General features: G+C 40.1%; 1 protein-coding gene across 1 annotated transcript; it reads right to left on the bottom strand.

Annotated features, from left to right (window-relative positions):
• Window positions 1-9,182: 9,182 nt before the first annotated feature.
• Window positions 9,183-17,212, bottom strand: urod (uroporphyrinogen decarboxylase). The gene is made up of 10 exons (XM_035171262.2): window positions 17,012-17,212; window positions 15,244-15,356; window positions 14,769-14,848; window positions 14,438-14,500; window positions 13,675-13,872; window positions 13,409-13,570; window positions 12,318-12,452; window positions 11,864-11,964; window positions 10,828-10,894; window positions 9,183-9,839 (listed from the first exon to the last, which is right to left on the bottom strand). Exons 1-10 carry the CDS (start codon window positions 17,032-17,034, stop codon window positions 9,675-9,677), a joined length of 1,107 nt encoding a protein of 368 aa, XP_035027153.1. The 5' UTR covers window positions 17,035-17,212; the 3' UTR covers window positions 9,183-9,674.
• Between the last annotated feature and the right edge of the window lie 64 nt (window positions 17,213-17,276).

Below are 17,276 nucleotides of genomic sequence, written 5' to 3'. Positions count from 1 at the left end.
TGAATGTGTGCAAACGTGAACTCGGCTCCAGAGGAGGATATCAGAGGTATCGAGCTGAATTTGAATGTCGGGCCTTAAATAAACCATCAAACAGTGTATGCTGTCATTAACATTAGTTTCAGCTTGATATGATTCTGGTTTATTCCAGTTTAGATCTTATTAAAGTGTTGACTGTCTATTGTGTTTACGCTCTTATTTGTAATAATAACATTGTTATTACATTACACAATGGTTGAGACAGGAACACGGTGACGTCACTGAGACCAAAGTCGAGATGCACAGTCAACTGTCAGACATTATTAAACAACTCTTCAGATTTGTGACCATAAATTGTCCTTCATAAACAACTTTGACTGACTAACCATCTGCACGTATAGAAACACCTGTGTTTACTTCGTGGTTTACCTCTACAGTATTGATTTAAATGATATGAATAACAGTCTTGTTTGCTTCCTGTCTGATCATCACTCATGGTTTTGGTCTGACACCTGAAAACCAGCCTCTGATTCTCCCCCACAACCACACACATAAATGATGTCACAGAGATGTCTGTGTCCCAGCTGGTGTGGCCCAATCCCACGTTTCTCACCCAGCAGCCGTGATAAATGAAGCACATGGAGGCTGATATAGGTCCCATCAATCTCTCACTCATTTGTCTCTAATCAGAATATTTCTCTTCTCTCCCTCCTTCACCGCTTCATTCTCATTCATTAGAGATTTCTGCAGAGCTACAGAACTGAGACAATCAGACCATCAGTGTGGTCGTGAGTCAGTGTGTGTGTGAGAGAGAGAGAGTGAAAGAGTGTGTGTGTAAATCGAGATTGATTGGCTGATGGTAAATGAGCAGATTTATATTAATTATCCAGACAGATAGATTGCTATATGCTCAATCTTTTTCTCCTCAGTTTGCTCTATGTACTCAAATTTGTCTTCTCTCTCTCTCTCTCTCTCTCTCTCTCTCTCTCTCTCTCTCTCTCTCTCTCTCTCTCTCACACACACACACACACACACACACACACACACACACACAAATACACATTGAGAGAGTAATGGATAGACATTTGTTGAAGGACACAAACAAAGTGAATTGTTAGAGCAGTCACACAGTGTTGTTTTTCATCGATGGATCAGCTTCCCCTGAACTACCCGGGGGTGGAACTCCTCCTTTAAAAGCTCCTGCGTCAGACAGGGGCCTCCAATGTGGGGCCTGCTGCTTTTACTGCTCCTCTGCCTGGCAATTTTACATTGTGTTTTAATGTGAATAAAGCCCATGGTTTGGGATCTGGGTGTGTATTCACCTGTAAACATGTATTGGGGTATATGACCATTTACTAAGAATAGAACCAAGGATTGGATAAACTTGATCAATATAAGGTTCAGGAAACAACTGTCTCGCACAGTAACCGCTGCCTTCATAGTTAAAGGGGAACCAGAGTGGTTGATGTTTGGATCCTGACAAACTGAACCATCACTGGACCAAACTGTCCACATGTGTCTCTGTCCACCATGGCTACCTCCTCTCTGTCTACTGTGTGTGTGTGTGTGTGTGTGTGTGTGTGTGTGTGTGTGTGTGTGTGGGCGCAGGCTCCTGAGCACACCTGCTTCTCATCCGACTCATCATCGGCTGCAGTATATAAACCAGTCAGCTCATGTGGAAGTAGCTACTCAGCTTTCATGACTGTTGGCTCCAGCACTCTTGCCCTCCCTGTATAAGATCCTTGTGTGTGTTTGGACTACACTAACACCAGGGCTGCAGCCACAGTCCAAATAGTCTCCTTTCCCGAACACTATTCCTTGAGCCTGATGGAAAACGTCACAAGGTCAAGGAGGGAAAACACTTTAATCCGCTTTATTTACAACAGGAGATACACACAGACGGTACGGTCCTGTGATGAACTCTGTGCTGTGCGTCTACAGTTATAGTAAAGTTTCCTGTCCAAAACACGGGGATACGTCCTGAGAGAAGATGTTTTCAGTTGAAGAGGAAACATTTAACCATCAGTTACTCACAGGAAGAAAGGACCAAATAGATTTAATTGAAAATAAAAACAAAACAAAAAGGAGTGAAATGTTGCACCAGTATAAGAACATGAACATGTGGAGAAAAGCTGATATAAGTGGAGAAAATCATTTTTTGTGTGCATTCTCTAATAATGGGATTTAAATATTTCTTATATTTGTATTTAGTTCTTATGATGTTATTTATATTCGTACGTATTTCTGATGATGATATCTTGAACTATAAGTTCAGTCAGCTTGTTGTTGACTGGGCCGATGTGACAGAGAAGGAATCATGAGCTCAGACAAATCAGTTCTGGATCATGTTTTTTTGTCTTTACGTGGGTGTGTCCAGGTTAAACTACAAGGTTGTGTTGCATTAAATGTTGCTGCAGCAATGGATTGTGGGAAGGTCTTCCCTTCTTTCCTTTCATAAAGATGGTCAGATGTTTCCAATGCAAAAGGAGATAAGTCAGGAAGCATTGAGGCTCCTTTCCTTATCATTTAGAGGCGGCCCCTGAAATTGAAATCATTTCACTGACTTAGGAAGGTTTCCTCCAGGCACCCCAGGCATCATAGATGGAAACAGGAAGTACCACAGGCGGGGGGAAGGAGGTAACACCCATTAATGGACCCGGATTGAGGAAGAAAGCCCTGTCAGCAGGTCATTTGGACATCCTTTAACATTCCAAATGTGATGTTACACCATCAAAGAGAATCAGTTTGATAAATCTTCAGAGAAAGATGAGTGCAGACTCCTCTGGAATCTCACTGCATAAAAGAGGACGTCTTTGCAGATTTTCTTCAGTCTGTTCGTACAGGCTCAGATCTGCGTCGGTGTCTGTCTGACAAAGAACCTAATAAATTCTATTGCATCGTACTTGGCACGACGCCAGTGAACTCTGAAACTGCAACTGTGACACAGTGTTGGAGCCAGACCCAACACCTGCCTGCCTAAACACACTCTCCTCAGGACTCCCTGTACCCACTGTGACGACACCGTTGCCACATGCCAATCACCTCCCAGCGCCTCAACTCCATCCTCATCGTTCCCTTTTATCTCTGCCGGGTTTTACAATTAACCTTTTTTATTATTGGACCTAGCCGAAGTCTGCCTCTGGGTCGTCATTTAAGACCAAATCACAACAACATGTTGATCAAATAACAGCCAGCGGCCTTGGACAATGCTATTGTGAGTTCTTAGGGAGCAGCAGGGGTCAGTTCAGATGAATGGGGGTAAATTATCCTGTGAAACAGAAACAGATGCAGCAGTAGGTTGTCTTAGTGGACAACATTAGATCATTTAGAAATGTATTTTCAACATGCTACAGTATGTTAGAGAGCACTTTTCACCACATGTATCAATCTAAATAAATCGACTTAGTCATGATAAATCTTTAATGTATTGAATTCTAAAACAGCCCCTTGTTCCCAAAACACTCAAATGAAATTATGTTCAGCAGATCAGGAAGCAGGAGGCAGGAAGCTGCTGCTGCTGCTGCAGTGATGCATCATGGGCCTGTAGCGTGTTCAAGCATTAACTCCAAAACCCAGGGTCTGTTCCCCATCTGTTACCAGCAGTCTGTGCTTGTCTTCTATGAACCATAATTATGAATGATACTGACATCTCCAACCTTCCTCTGCTGAATAGAAAAAAAACGTGTTCTTTTACCCAGCATTCCAAGGTAACGCAGATGAACGCAGCGTTATGATGCAGGAAGTTACGTCTTGCGGGCACGTGGGTCGAAATGGACGCAAAGGCTGTGCGCGGTGGAATAACGGAGGTATCATCATCATCAACAAAGAGGGGCAGTCACAGCTGTCAGCATCTGCATTAGTGTGAAGCTTCTCAAGGTCTTCAGTCCCTCTGCCTCCCTGCGTAACCACCACCATAATAGAGCCTATCAGTCTCTGTCACAGTGGGCTGTGTGTGAATGTGTGTGTTCATTCATTTCATGCATGTGTTCATTGAAAGATATAGTCTGTGTGTGTCTGCGTGTGTTTGTGAGAGTGTGTGTTTGTGTTTTGGGGGGGTGGTCCCTGATAAACCGCTGATAGTGTCCATCCATGGCAGATGATGTACAGCCTGCTGTCTCTGCAGGCAGATTGGATTTTCAGGCCTGCTGATTTGCTGAGAGATGGAACCTGGACCTCCTTAAAACACACACACACACACACAAACCCAGTCACTGTGCACATAAAAGCCCAAACACAAAAACATACAAACACACACTTATATATTATTCTCCTGCCAAAGCCTTTAAAAAAGACCATGAGGAAATTGATCTCCATTTCTAAAGAGCACAGACTCATTGTTACAACCTTCTCTTTCTCTCTCTCACGCACACATGCAAGCACGGACTCCCACACACACACACACACACACAAAGGCCCATCACTTTGTTCCCAGATGGCCCACTGACACACGGTCCCAGCCGCCTCAGTCTTACCTGTCGGCAATCAGCGGTGATTTTTGTTCTTTTGTCTTCACTATTTACACAATAGGGGGTCGACAACAAAAGCCCTGTGTGTATGTGTGTGTGTGTGTATTTATGGCTCTGCAGCAGCACAAACAACAAAGATGGATGAAGGGTCGCTTTCATTTCAGCAAGAATTGCTTTCCTCCCGTCATCAACATTAATTTAGCGGCTTTGAGCTTGGAGCACTGTTGTGTTTATTAACAGCGCTGACGTCCACTCGCTGCTGCACAGGCTCAATCATTCAGAGGCTCCAGTTCAACATTTCATCTCCACCTTCCATTTGAAATTGAAGTGTGTTGAGCAGGAAAATCAATAAAGGATCTACAGCCTTCAGCCCATGTGGAATAGCACCGCTCACCTGTAATCCTGAACCTCCCCAGTGTGCACGGTTTACGATGTGAGACAAAATGCTGCTAATTGTCACTGAATCCCTGAAAAGAGCAAAACCATCAATGAATTGATTCTATAATAACAAGGGGGGATGTGTGTGTCTGACTGCTGCTGTCTATCCTGTTTCCCATGAGTCCATCTGTCCGTCACATGTAAGATGTGTTACTGCTTTATGTGTGTGTGTGTGTGTGTGTGTGTGTGAGACAGATACTTTTCATTATCATGAACGCACACTGTATTCTATTTTGACTTCATCTTTCATACACCTGTTATCAATACTAATAAACCCACCGAGTTTGTATTAATCCGCAGCTGAAAATAGTCCCCAACATATCCACTATTAGGCCCCATTTGAACAATGTTTTCTAAGAACTACACTGCAGCCGATTTAGGAAATTATTAAGCCACTGATTTGGATAAAAGTGTTTGTAAAGATCTACGTCTTCAGGAGGAACCAGTGGGTTTGTACTGAATGTCACAGACAAGGTTTGAAAGCCAGGGACAGGCTGAGAGACAGATGTGGGGTCATTTCAGGGGATTTTCTGACGAGAAGAATAGAACAATGTGGTTTGGGATGATCAGAAAGATGCTTAGAGTGAATTCAGGTCTGTGTGCGACATTAGATTAGTAAGTTCAAACGGTAAAGACCCTCTTATGTCTTAAAACATGAATAAGGGCTTTAAGAAAATGACACTAAGGCTCCAATATATTTCACAGGGACGATATCGTGTTAGAAACTTTTGAAGCACGATTTTTCACTGCTCACTTTGAAACATAAAACACCTTCATCTAAATCAATGAGTTTTATGGGGCCAGAACTCCTTTGATTTCTTAAATAGTTTTAAAAAGCAAGAACAAAATCAAAGAAAAACCCATTTGAAAACCTCTAAATTATTAAATTAAGCAGATTATAAATGCTACAAAACTTTTTTCTGACTTCAGTAATCTACTTGAGTTTGAGCCCGATCCCTCAATTATCATCTTAAGGTGTTATAAGGGTTGGTTGCTATTGGTTTACATCAGGGCGATGATATTTTATTCAGGCTTTTAATGTGTTTAATCCAGATTTGTCTAAATAAATGAATTTGAACAAATTGAATGATAATTTGGTAGATTTCAATACATTAGGTTTTTTATTTTTTTTATTTTATATGGTTGACATTGTTATTAGGGGATATAATAAAATCCATACAATTTACCTAAATCACATTATAGATAGGCTACATCAAATTTTACCTTAGAGGGACCTTAAAGTTTTCTTTAAATTTAGGTGCCAATATTTCATATGTTTATTCACAGCTAATTTATTGGATTCCTAAATGGATTATCTGCCTAGCTTAAGGTTTATTTACCAAATAGAAAGCAAAGACATCCCTGAATTTCATTTACAGTTGAAAGCCCTTTATAGATCAAAGGATGGCTGGCTTTTTGTTGTTGCTCATTTGTACCAGCATAACAATCCTGAAAGCATATATATAATCCAATAATATATAACAATCCATTTATATATATGTGAATTATCCTCCTGTAATCTTATTAAAATGGATTAATGATGTCATTAATAATGATTAAATTAAGAAACAGCTAAATTGATGATAAAATAAATTAAAATGACGATTCTAGACTAATATATTGTTTACGACTGTCCAAGCTGATAAGAACCAACACTGTGGCGTCTCCTCCTCCCTGATGAGGAGGGAGCCCCTGAAATAACAAACACCTCCCTTCACCCCGGGCTGGTCACATGATGTTATGACTTTTGCTGGAATCCTTCACAACAACAACATCAGCAGCAGCAACAACAACCGGATTTACCAGAATCTGCTTATCGGACGTTCTTAGCTGAGCTAACAGAGAAAAACACAATTTGGGATTAACTGATCTCTTCTTCCTCATGTAAAGAGCTTCGACTATGATTACAGTCAGAATGCACATGATTTTATTTTAAGCCAAACTCATTTTGATAAAATGTAGTTTTGTCTTCAGCCCCAATTAAATCAATTGTTAAATTCACACGGAGACAAAGACTTTGAGGGATGTGATTGGATGTTAGCGCCTCGTCAGCTTTCCAGGGTGAGATGAGTCTGAATTGGTGAAGATGCTTCATCACTTGATTTTAACTTTCATCACATTACTGACTTTGTCTTTTGCTTTCTCACTTCATTTTATTTTACCTTTTCTTATTCATGCAGCAGAATAATTTAAGGTTTGTAATTTGTAAGTAAATCAGAAGCATCGGACTACATTTAGTCTTATCTCGATATATTTATGGCTTCATGTGTTAAAATACATTGTTTAGTTGTATAACATGGAGGTGAACTGCTGTTTGTGGCATGATTATTCAATTTGTGTTATATACAGTATATATTTAGAGTAACATTTCCAAGGAATTTTTTTTGTTACACAAAAAGTCATTTTCCCCCATTTCTCTACATCAGTCCATCCAAGGTCAGTCATTCTTTATTTATCCAAAGAATTAAATGAACCATTCATTCAAGTGTCTGACATCCAAGCTCAGGTGGGACACCACTAAATATTAGATTCAACTACAACCCTGTGCACCATCTTATATTCTCAACCATGCACTTCCTAGTTCTGCACTTTCTACTGCTGAAGATACAACATGAGTAAAACAGGGTCCTGGATAGAGCGGGGTGGGAGGACCATGGGATAGAAACTAAAGCAAACCTGCCTCGAAGAAGACTCGCCTTCAACCCCTGATAATGTGTATAATGAAGTAAAAATGTTAATACCCAACAACATGGGAAACAATAACGTATTTGATTTATGGTGTTTTTCTAAGTATTTCTTATTTCATTTTCATATCTTGTCGTTGAATGTGTATTCCTGGGAAACATTTGTCTCTTGGATACGTTAGTTTGGTGAGACCAAATAGCAGCAGGCAGCTCACTATGATTTTTTCGGACTGCAAAGACCTGTGTGACCAACCTACAGACGATGTAAGACTTTATCAGAACATCCCACTCTCCTTCACAAAACTGTATTTCTTATTAATGGTCATGATTGATCTTGTCTTTGTAAAGCCAGAGGTGGCAATAGTACTCACATTCTTTACTCAAGTAGAAGTATAGATACTCCAGTAAAAGTACATGTATGGATTCAATCTCTCTACTCAAGTAAAGTATAAAAGTACAGGCTCTTAAATGTACTCAAAGTATAAAAATACCCCTCTGAGGGCCATTTCTACCAACTGTATCTGAGCAAAGCAAACTGAGACTCATGTCACATTTATATAGTTCAATGACTTTTTAAATCTAACCACTCCTACTTCAAATCAAATAAAATTATATACTACAAACGGGGGTTTAAGCAAGAAAAGATTTGTGAGCATGAAAAATGGAAATAAGTATTCTTCATTTAAATGAGGCCAGGACCAGGGAATGTTTTTTGTTGCCCTGCTTCGTTGTTGACATTATCGGCGATGTTGGCTGATTCTTCACTTTCTTCCATGTTGTTACTCCTTGTCACGGACATATGCGCTGTGACTCTACTCCACGTTTTATCTTTATACGTCTTCCACGATCTATGCACCAATAGATATACAGCAAGGAATCGTCTTTTCTGGGTTATTGTCCATCAAATTAGGTTCAAATCAGTTGGGAACGCAGCGCTTGAAATACAGTTTTGAGCTAAATTCTCTAGTCAAATAATATAAAATACAAAGCAATATAAGTTTCATCCAAAATTAAATTGACTGTTATTGAACGGAATAAAAACACCCTTCTGGAAAGCTGCATTCATATCAAACCTGTCTGTATGTAATACTTAAACTGTGATTCACTTCATAAGACAATGTCTGAGTTGATGAAATAAAACATAGATGAAACCAGATTAAGGTTAAAAGCATCACACATCTTCTCATCATGTGCGTTTCTTAAAAGCTTTCTCCAGCCACAACAGTAAAAAGAAAAGTCTCCATGCTGAGATCCAGCAGGTGATTTGTTCACCACTAAGATGTCAGCTACAGGAACCATCCACCGCTGTGTGCAGACATTTTATCTTTAAAAATTGATTGTATCACTGCAGCAGTGTGTGTGTTCCTGGCTGAGAGTCTTACTCCAAACCAGCAGCTTTTGTTTTCGTCTACATGTTTTTCACTTCATGAACCTGCTCGTACTGGTGAAGAGCTCAGCTTTTACTGATGAGCTTTTACAGCCATTACGGTTAGAAAGTGCTGTATTTCTAAAGCGACATCATTGTGAGCTTGAATCTAAGACTAATATCATCTTTAGGTCAAAGACTACAAGTCAAAGCTGTTTGAATAAATACAATATTAATAAAAATACAATCCCATACCACTGAAAATGCATTTATAACGGACATGTACTTGCAAGAATATCATCCTGTTCCAATCCACACACATAATCCACTCCTGGTCAGATCAACATATTAACAATGAGTCTTAGAAAACCAACATGTTGTTTTCTCCTGAAAATCTGCGCTGGATGAGAAGATATTGAATTTATGTAAATGAACATTTGTCCGTATTTATCACTTTTGTGCGAGAACATCAAAGCACTTGTTGTTTTTCCTGTTTGCCATTGTTCATCCGTCTCATGCAGAAAAATGTTAAATGTAACAGAATCATCCAAGTCACTGGAAGTGGATTTATCACCCGCTGAAACACATATGAAGCGGTAACATTTTTCTTTTTAATGTTACCATTAAGTATTCAAACCCCAATGCTTGGTACTTTTCATACTTTTTAATAAAAAAATCAAAAAAAAATTTAATTTATTTTTCCATCACAATCCTCAGGAGCTTTTGTCGAACACACTTCTCCCTTTATATTTGTTTGCTCATCTTTTTAGAGTGTAGGTGAACGGCTTCGACGAAAGCGCCCACATTCTCGGGGTCCATGTCGGGGTAAAGGCCGTGGCCCAGGTTGGCGATGTAGCCCCGCGTGCCGAAACCCTCCAGCATCTTCTTCACGATCTCGGAGATGCGCTCCTGAGGAGAGGAGGAGGGAGAGGGAGAGGGAGAGAGAGAGTTAACGATCAACTGGCAGACCTTTTAGATGAGTCATGCTTCCACTGCTGTAAGACTTTAAGATGTTTTAGAGACTCTGGGTACATGAGGATGACGACCAGGTTAACTTTTTTTTTTTTATTGGTTTTGGTTTTAAACTATTGAATTACAGCACCTGACTATTCAGTAGAAATAACATGAGTGGAATGCTTTGGACTGAAAGTAGCACGTTTGCAGGCTGCTGAGAATAACATGAGTTGACAGAGAAGTAAACAACACTAAAAGTTAACTATTATCAAAAAGAAAACTAGAATGCAACTCAGTAGAGCGCAGATCTCCGCCAAGGCCCGACAGACTAAGCCACACACACTATTTTTACTGATTTATTCAACCTTGTTCACATGTATGTATAGTTAATTATCAATGTCCTTGTTAATCCGTGTGTGTAATTTGACAAAGACTTGTCACACTGAGGATGAGAGGGAGGTTTTCTTATAATGGCTACTTCCGCCAAGTCGGTTATGTTTTTGTCTGCGTTTGCTTGTTTGTCAGTTAATTATCAGAATTATGCAAAAACTACCGAACGGATTTTCCCAAAACCTGGTGACAGGATGCAGTGTAGGTCCGGGAAGAAGACATGACATTGTGATGCAGATCTGAGTCAGGGAGTGGATCCAGGATTTATTTCCTTTATCATCGTGAGGTAGGGTGTTTTTTGACACTTTTGTTGATTTTTGATGAAATAAATCAGATATGTTCAGGGCACAAACATGTGTGAGTATGTGCAGTTTGGTGCAGAACCAAATAAAAATACAGATCTAGTGAATTTAAATGTGGTCTTATCAAGGGACTGTTGGGCCTTAGCGGAGGTACATGTATGTGCTCGACTGAGTGACACTCAGAAGTGTTTTGTCTTTTTCCTAAATGAACAAACTTCTATACTATTTCTGTGAGAGGAAGTGGAGGTTACCTTTGGAGCGTAGAGAGCACAAGGGTCCATGTTTCCCTGCAAGCTGACCTTCCCTCCTGTGCGCTCCCTGAACACACACACAGACACACATCACAGGACAAACGGGTAATCCTTTAACCGACAGGGTAAGTATTTGATGAGTAGAGCAGAAAACACAGACAGACTTATACGCTGCACCCTGTGACAGACCAGGGCCGAGGGAGAGGTCAGCAATGGTTAACCTGCTCCTCAGGAAACGCCACAGTAGGGTTCATGACTCCTGCTACAAGCAGCAACATCCTGAGATGGAGTCTGCTCCGATTCAGCTTCAAATGGATTTTACACACTCTGACAGAGGTTACGATTTGAGGCTTAAGTAAAGAGTACATCAATTATTCCTTTTCTAAAATCACATAGATGTTTCAACACTTTTCATGTGTCAAACTACAACCACATGAGCCAACCAGGCGGAAATTCTAACTTCTCTGACAAACAGCCAATGAGCTGATGGGGAGTATTTAACACAGAGCTTGGTGCAGAACAGAAATTCTCACAATGGAGTTAAAAGATTAAATTTGTGTTTAAAATAATGGGTCATTTCAATAAGTGGTTTTGTTCCATGTTGTCATCTTAAGACATTTACATCATTATTGAGAATTCATCAGTAATAAACTCAAATAGCCCTTTGTATTGGTGTGTGTGTTATTGCCTTTGTGTGGTTGTTAAGACCTCACAATTCAAATGGCTTCTTGGTTTTAGGGTCATGGTGTGTGCTTGTGCTTGTTCCTGTACTTGTATATGTCTTAGTGAGAACCATCTTGAGCATAGACCTTACAGAGTGAGGACATTTTTGAAAAGTGAGGACGTTGTGACCGAGCCTCACTTCTTCAAAGGGCTGTTTTAAGGTTAAGACTTGGTGTTAGAGTTAGAATTAGAATTAGGTTTAGGTAAGGGTTAGGGTTTGGCATTTAGTTGGGATGGTTAGAGTTAGGGCCTAGGGAATGCATTATGCCAATCCTCACTAAGATAGAAGTACAAACATGTGTGTGTGTGTTACCGTGCTGAGCGTGGGTCAATGGTCCAGTCCAGCCCGACAACCTCGTAATGAGACTGAGAGAGATCCTCCAAACCGTAGTGAGCATCCTTTGCAAACACAATCTGGAACACACACACGCACACTTTCAGAGCACTTTTCATCTGCCTGTGAGATTTTTGGTGAAATGCTACCACCTGCTGGACATCTAGTATAAAGTGGTTTTCATCAGAACAAATGCATCTGTAATGATCTCTCTTGGGAAACAATGTTGAAGCAGAAGTGTGTCGATAAGAATAGATCAGAGTTTTGAAACTAACATAGAAGCCAATTAATACAAAAGAATACACACAATAATGCTACAGATAAATAAATAAAAACAACTGTTGTCGCTGTTGACTTGTTTACTTGAGGCTCATGTGTACATAATTAGCTCATATTTATATACTGGGACAAAAACATTTTTTCTGTCTCTCACCATGGGAACATCCTGCCCCGACTCCTTCAGTCTATCTTTGACCCGGCGGGCGATGTCTCGGAGGTAAGGCAGAGAGAACTCTTTGAACTCGACGGGTCCCAGGATGCCAGCGTGGGACTCGAACACCTGCAGAGCCTGAACATGGCAGAGCAGCAGAGGAAAGAATCCAGGTAAGTTTTTCTCACAATAATGAATAACATCCGCAGCAGAAACATTTAACACAGTTCATAAATAGGTAAATATTTAATTACATGTAGGTATTTAAACTTTATAATATACTAGATGTGTTGCACCATCTATTCATCAATAACATCACTGACTTGTATAAAGATCTTCCTGAGATTATATTAACTTCTGTCTAGTTACAAATGCACCAACTCAGGTTGAACCATTAAACCTCCAGGAATGTCTCAGGAAGTAAAGAATTCAATGATGTACAAACTGGTTGCTAGGAAACATCTGCAGTCTAATTAATAATTAACAAACAGACTGCTGTGTAACAGGTCTTCCCAAAATAAGAGTTTAGGAGACCAAATAATTAACTTCATTTTAACTGTGTAAATGTTAGTTTTCCTTTGTTTTATACATATCTGCATACAGGCAGGACAGAGTGTTTCAAAGTTAGTGCTATGTTAAGAGTGGGAAATACCCGATATTTTCTATCACTACGTCTGACATTGTCGTAACCTTTCAGTGTAAAGCAGTTGAAAGTGATATAGTCAACACAAAGAGCTACATCAATACATGACTGACTATGTCTCCACTTTCCCAGGAACAAAACAACAAAGGCAGACAACATTGTGTCTTTACAAGCCTACATTGGCATCCAAACATTTAGATGTGGAATTTTATGGTGGACACAAAGTTATATTTGGGTAATGCAGCCCCTACTGTGAGCCGTTCTTGTTCTACACAACAACGTTTTTCCTGACTGAGCTCTGAGGTCTGCTTTTGGTGCTTTTTGTTGTTTTCAATGATAAGCTCCACACATCAGAAAAACCTGCCTGCTGCTATTCCTCTCAAAATAAGTCATAGAAAAAGACTTGACACTTGAATTATTATGTGTCACACCAATGGTTTAAAGTTATAACCTGAGCTCCTGCGGCCACCTGCCCCAGCAGATACTCCACTATCACGTCTGTCAGCATCTTCAGCAGCATGTGGCTGGACTCAGGGTGTCTGTAGAGCCAACGCTTCGCCTTAGAGTGAGTGGGAGAGCCACCGCCTTCTATCATGTAGGACATCAGCGTCCACTGAGGGACACACCAAAGAGGAAAGAGAAACAAACACAATGCTTAAATATCAATATAATTTTTTTTATACGAAATAACGTAATCAGACAAATTCTTATTCTCACCGGAGCTCCAGTGAATCCTATGAGCGGCACTTTGCCCTCAATCTTGTGTCTGGTCAGTGTGATGGCTTTGAAGACGTAGCCCAGCTCCTTGGCCACGTCCACTTTGACCTGCAGTCTCTGCAGGTCCTCTGGCTCCTTCAGGGGCTCCGGGAATGTGGGACCTTTACCTGGCACCATCTGGACGTCCATACCCAAGGCCTGCAGGGAGGAAGATCAGTGCAAGGATGAATAAAGACAATATTTGAGAGATGGCTGCAGTTTTTAACAGATGAAGAGACATATTGTTAGGAAACTGGAGAAATCACACACTCAACTGTTGTACAGAGATTTCTTACTGTGCACAGTCTCCCATCACTGGCACTTCCTTGAAAATGAAAGGTTCAGGTGTGAGCTGATTGTTAGTAGGCAACAATGTGGCCGCTAGGGGGCGCAACAAGCTGACATATACACAGCCAACACATTACACTGTTAAATAAAGCTGTTCTTTTTGGGCAGCTCGTGACAATAGGTCTAATATTCAGTCTCTTTAGAACTCTTAATAATGTATATACTGTAAAACTGAAACAGAAGCTTACAGAAGCTAAAAAGCTCCATAGACAAACGACCTTTTAAATAACGTGATCATTTGACTTAGAGTTTTATCCTCAAAAATACTGACAACTGCAAGTGTAAGTGATGCAACTTCAACTTAAACCTAACGATGTAACGGAATAATAAGATATGTGCTGTGGACATGTTAAAAGAATGAGACTGGTCTTCTTACCTGTGGGACGACCAGGATGTCACAGAAGATGATGGCAGCATCGAAGGGAAAACGTCTCAGAGGCTAAAAGTGGAACAAAGGGAGGAATTTATCTTTTAAAAGAAAAAAACTCTACGAAAATTAATTTGTGGTTTGTACATTGTTGTCTCATGGTGGCACCTAAAAGATATATATATTTTTTTTTTGGGGGGTTTTAAATCACTCCTTGATCTCAATGTGACTCAACTTGAAAGTCTCAGTCATGGCTGGTTTGGCTGTTAACTGTGTAAAACAGCTTTTTTTTTTTTAAATGACTGAAATTGTATTTTTCTGTCGGAGTCCAGTGACGTACCTGCAGAGTGAGCTCACAGCAGGCCTCTGGTGACCGACATGTGTCAAAGAAATCCTTCCCTGCTCTGGCCTCACGAAACTCTGCAGATTAGATTCAACAAAAATACAAATGATCATCATAATGACAATGAAGAAAGAGAATAATCTGGCACATTGACAGTAAAGTTATAGATCTTAGTGAAAATGATCATTTGTGCTGAACATATGCATATCGGAACACAGAAAATAAATGGACACCTTGAAAAAAGTTTTTGTAAAATTAAGGGATGAGATCTTTTTTTAAACAAAGTCATTTTGACATGTCAGAGAAGGAAAAGCACAGGTATAAATATTAAATTAAATAACATGGCTGTGAAATCAGGTTTACAGGCACGGTGTCATGTATTACAGGGACACTGGAGAAGAAGATCCATCGTTAATGCTTCCTACTATAACACTATTCCAAGTGAATTCTATATTGAATTGCAAGACAGTACCTGGTAGATATCTACCAGCCTGTCTCATACACCAGACTGGGACATGTTCAGTTTCTTCTCCTCGCGCTGCTCGCAGGAATGTATCATTCAGGAGCTGAGGGAAGTCCTTCGGACTGGAAGAAAAGAAAAAGAAAAAGATATTAGCATCACGACAGCCGACATCTAAACAAAGCAATGAAAGTTTGTGACCCAACACATCCATATAGTAATGTGTTTGTGTTAGAGCCCGGGGAATATATTGGCTGGCTGATAAAAATCAGCTGATAGGAGTCTTGATCTTCTTTGGGTGGACCTGAAGTCACATTCACTACTCCTACTGACTATATTAAATGTGTATGTTCATTCAGTCTTTACTAAGCATAACAGTAGAACAAAATTATGCAAACTGTTGCAAATATTGGCTTAGATATGTTTGCAGAGGGACCATTTTAACAGCCTGAAGCACATGCACGATACAGATTTGGGTGAGAGTTGAGTTTAGCTGCTAACGCCGGAATGACAATAACCTGAAGGCCACAATGCAGCTGCAGCGAGCGTCCGTTATCTAAAACACAAGCGTGCCCCTCCCTCGCCTCTGCAATCGTTTTGGTAAACCAGCTGAGGAGCCGTCAAGGACAGACTGATTTTGGGAGATAACGCTCCTCTGCTCTTATCGTGTCCCAGCAGCAGAGAGGACGGTTGGATGAAAGGCTGCTGTGGAGTTATCAGGGATGCATCACAACCGGACTGAAATTCAAAACGACCTTGATGGAAATCAAACTGTTAGATGAGGAGGACCACTGCTAAATGGAAAAAGGAAAAATAGTTATGTTAACTTGATTTGAACTTCAGCTCACTCCTCAGACTTAGGACGAATATTTTACATATGCAGACCTGCTGGTAGAAGAAATGTATAATGTTTCTCTTTTGTTTTTCAGAATCTTAACTTTGACTTAAAGTTTTAGAGCCTTTACAGTTAAGGCTCCCAAAATATATAACAATAACTTAAACGTGATATGTTATATTATGCGAGTCATATTGGAAGTAAATACTTTGACATTTACTCGTCTCTACTGGTGAACTTTAATTTCCATTCTTCAATGGAAAAACTTTGATTTGCATATGTCCGTAGTGACATATGCAAATTGAGCACAATAACAGTGTGTAATTTAAGTATAAAGTGTATTGTAAGTGATTCTAAAAATATAAAGTGTATTCGGGGAAATGGACAACCAGTGCCTGGTAGAAATAACAATGAAAATGAAAATGAAATATGTGAAACAAAAGAAAACACGTCGAGGTCTACTATCATTCTGACTTTCATACAGTACAAACCCATTAATAACATTGCAGTGAGAAATATTCCCCAAATACATTCTTTCTCACTAAAAGTCTGTTTGGATATTAATTAACAGTTAATTCAATTTTAGAAAAGATTATGAAGACGTGAATTTCTCTCTGGTGAAAAACCTTCATGCCGAATTCATCATAAGACCCGAAGTGTTATTTTAAGCTGATGATTTGCGTTAATACATGAATCCACCTTTTAAAATGAGCAAGAGAAAATTGAATTGCTAAATTCTCCACAATAGAGGCAGCTGCGTTTATCGGGGTTTATTTGTAGCATCCATGAAAAAAGATTCAGTTCAATTCATTATCGGGTTAAAATGTTTCCATAACAATGACACAGGCAGCTCTCAGGCCCGTTTACTTAACAGCTAGTAGGTGCTAAGTAAATGCTAACATTAGTGGAGCGTGTGAACGTTACGTGCTAACAGCAGCTACTCACAGTATGACCTCGTCCTTGCTCATGTCTGCGGGTCTGAGGATGATCGGACCTGGTCACTGGCTCCTCCGTCTCTCTGCAGGTGGAACTCACGACCTGCGGCTCCTCAACTGTCAAACAGCCGCTTACACAACCCGTCGGGCGGCTGCAGCTCTGCTCCAGGGCGCGGCCATCTTGGACGACCACGTGATCAAACCAGGAAGAAGGTAGGGGTGTCCAAATAATAAACTGCTTTCTTTCTTTAAATAGTCATTATAATAATGTATGA

This window comes from Hippoglossus stenolepis, chromosome 11 (assembly GCF_022539355.2).
Source record: "Hippoglossus stenolepis isolate QCI-W04-F060 chromosome 11, HSTE1.2, whole genome shotgun sequence".
Taxonomy (NCBI): domain Eukaryota; kingdom Metazoa; phylum Chordata; class Actinopteri; order Pleuronectiformes; family Pleuronectidae; genus Hippoglossus; species Hippoglossus stenolepis.
Note: the sequence above shows the minus strand (reverse complement) of the source record. Positions and strands in the feature narration are given on the sequence as shown.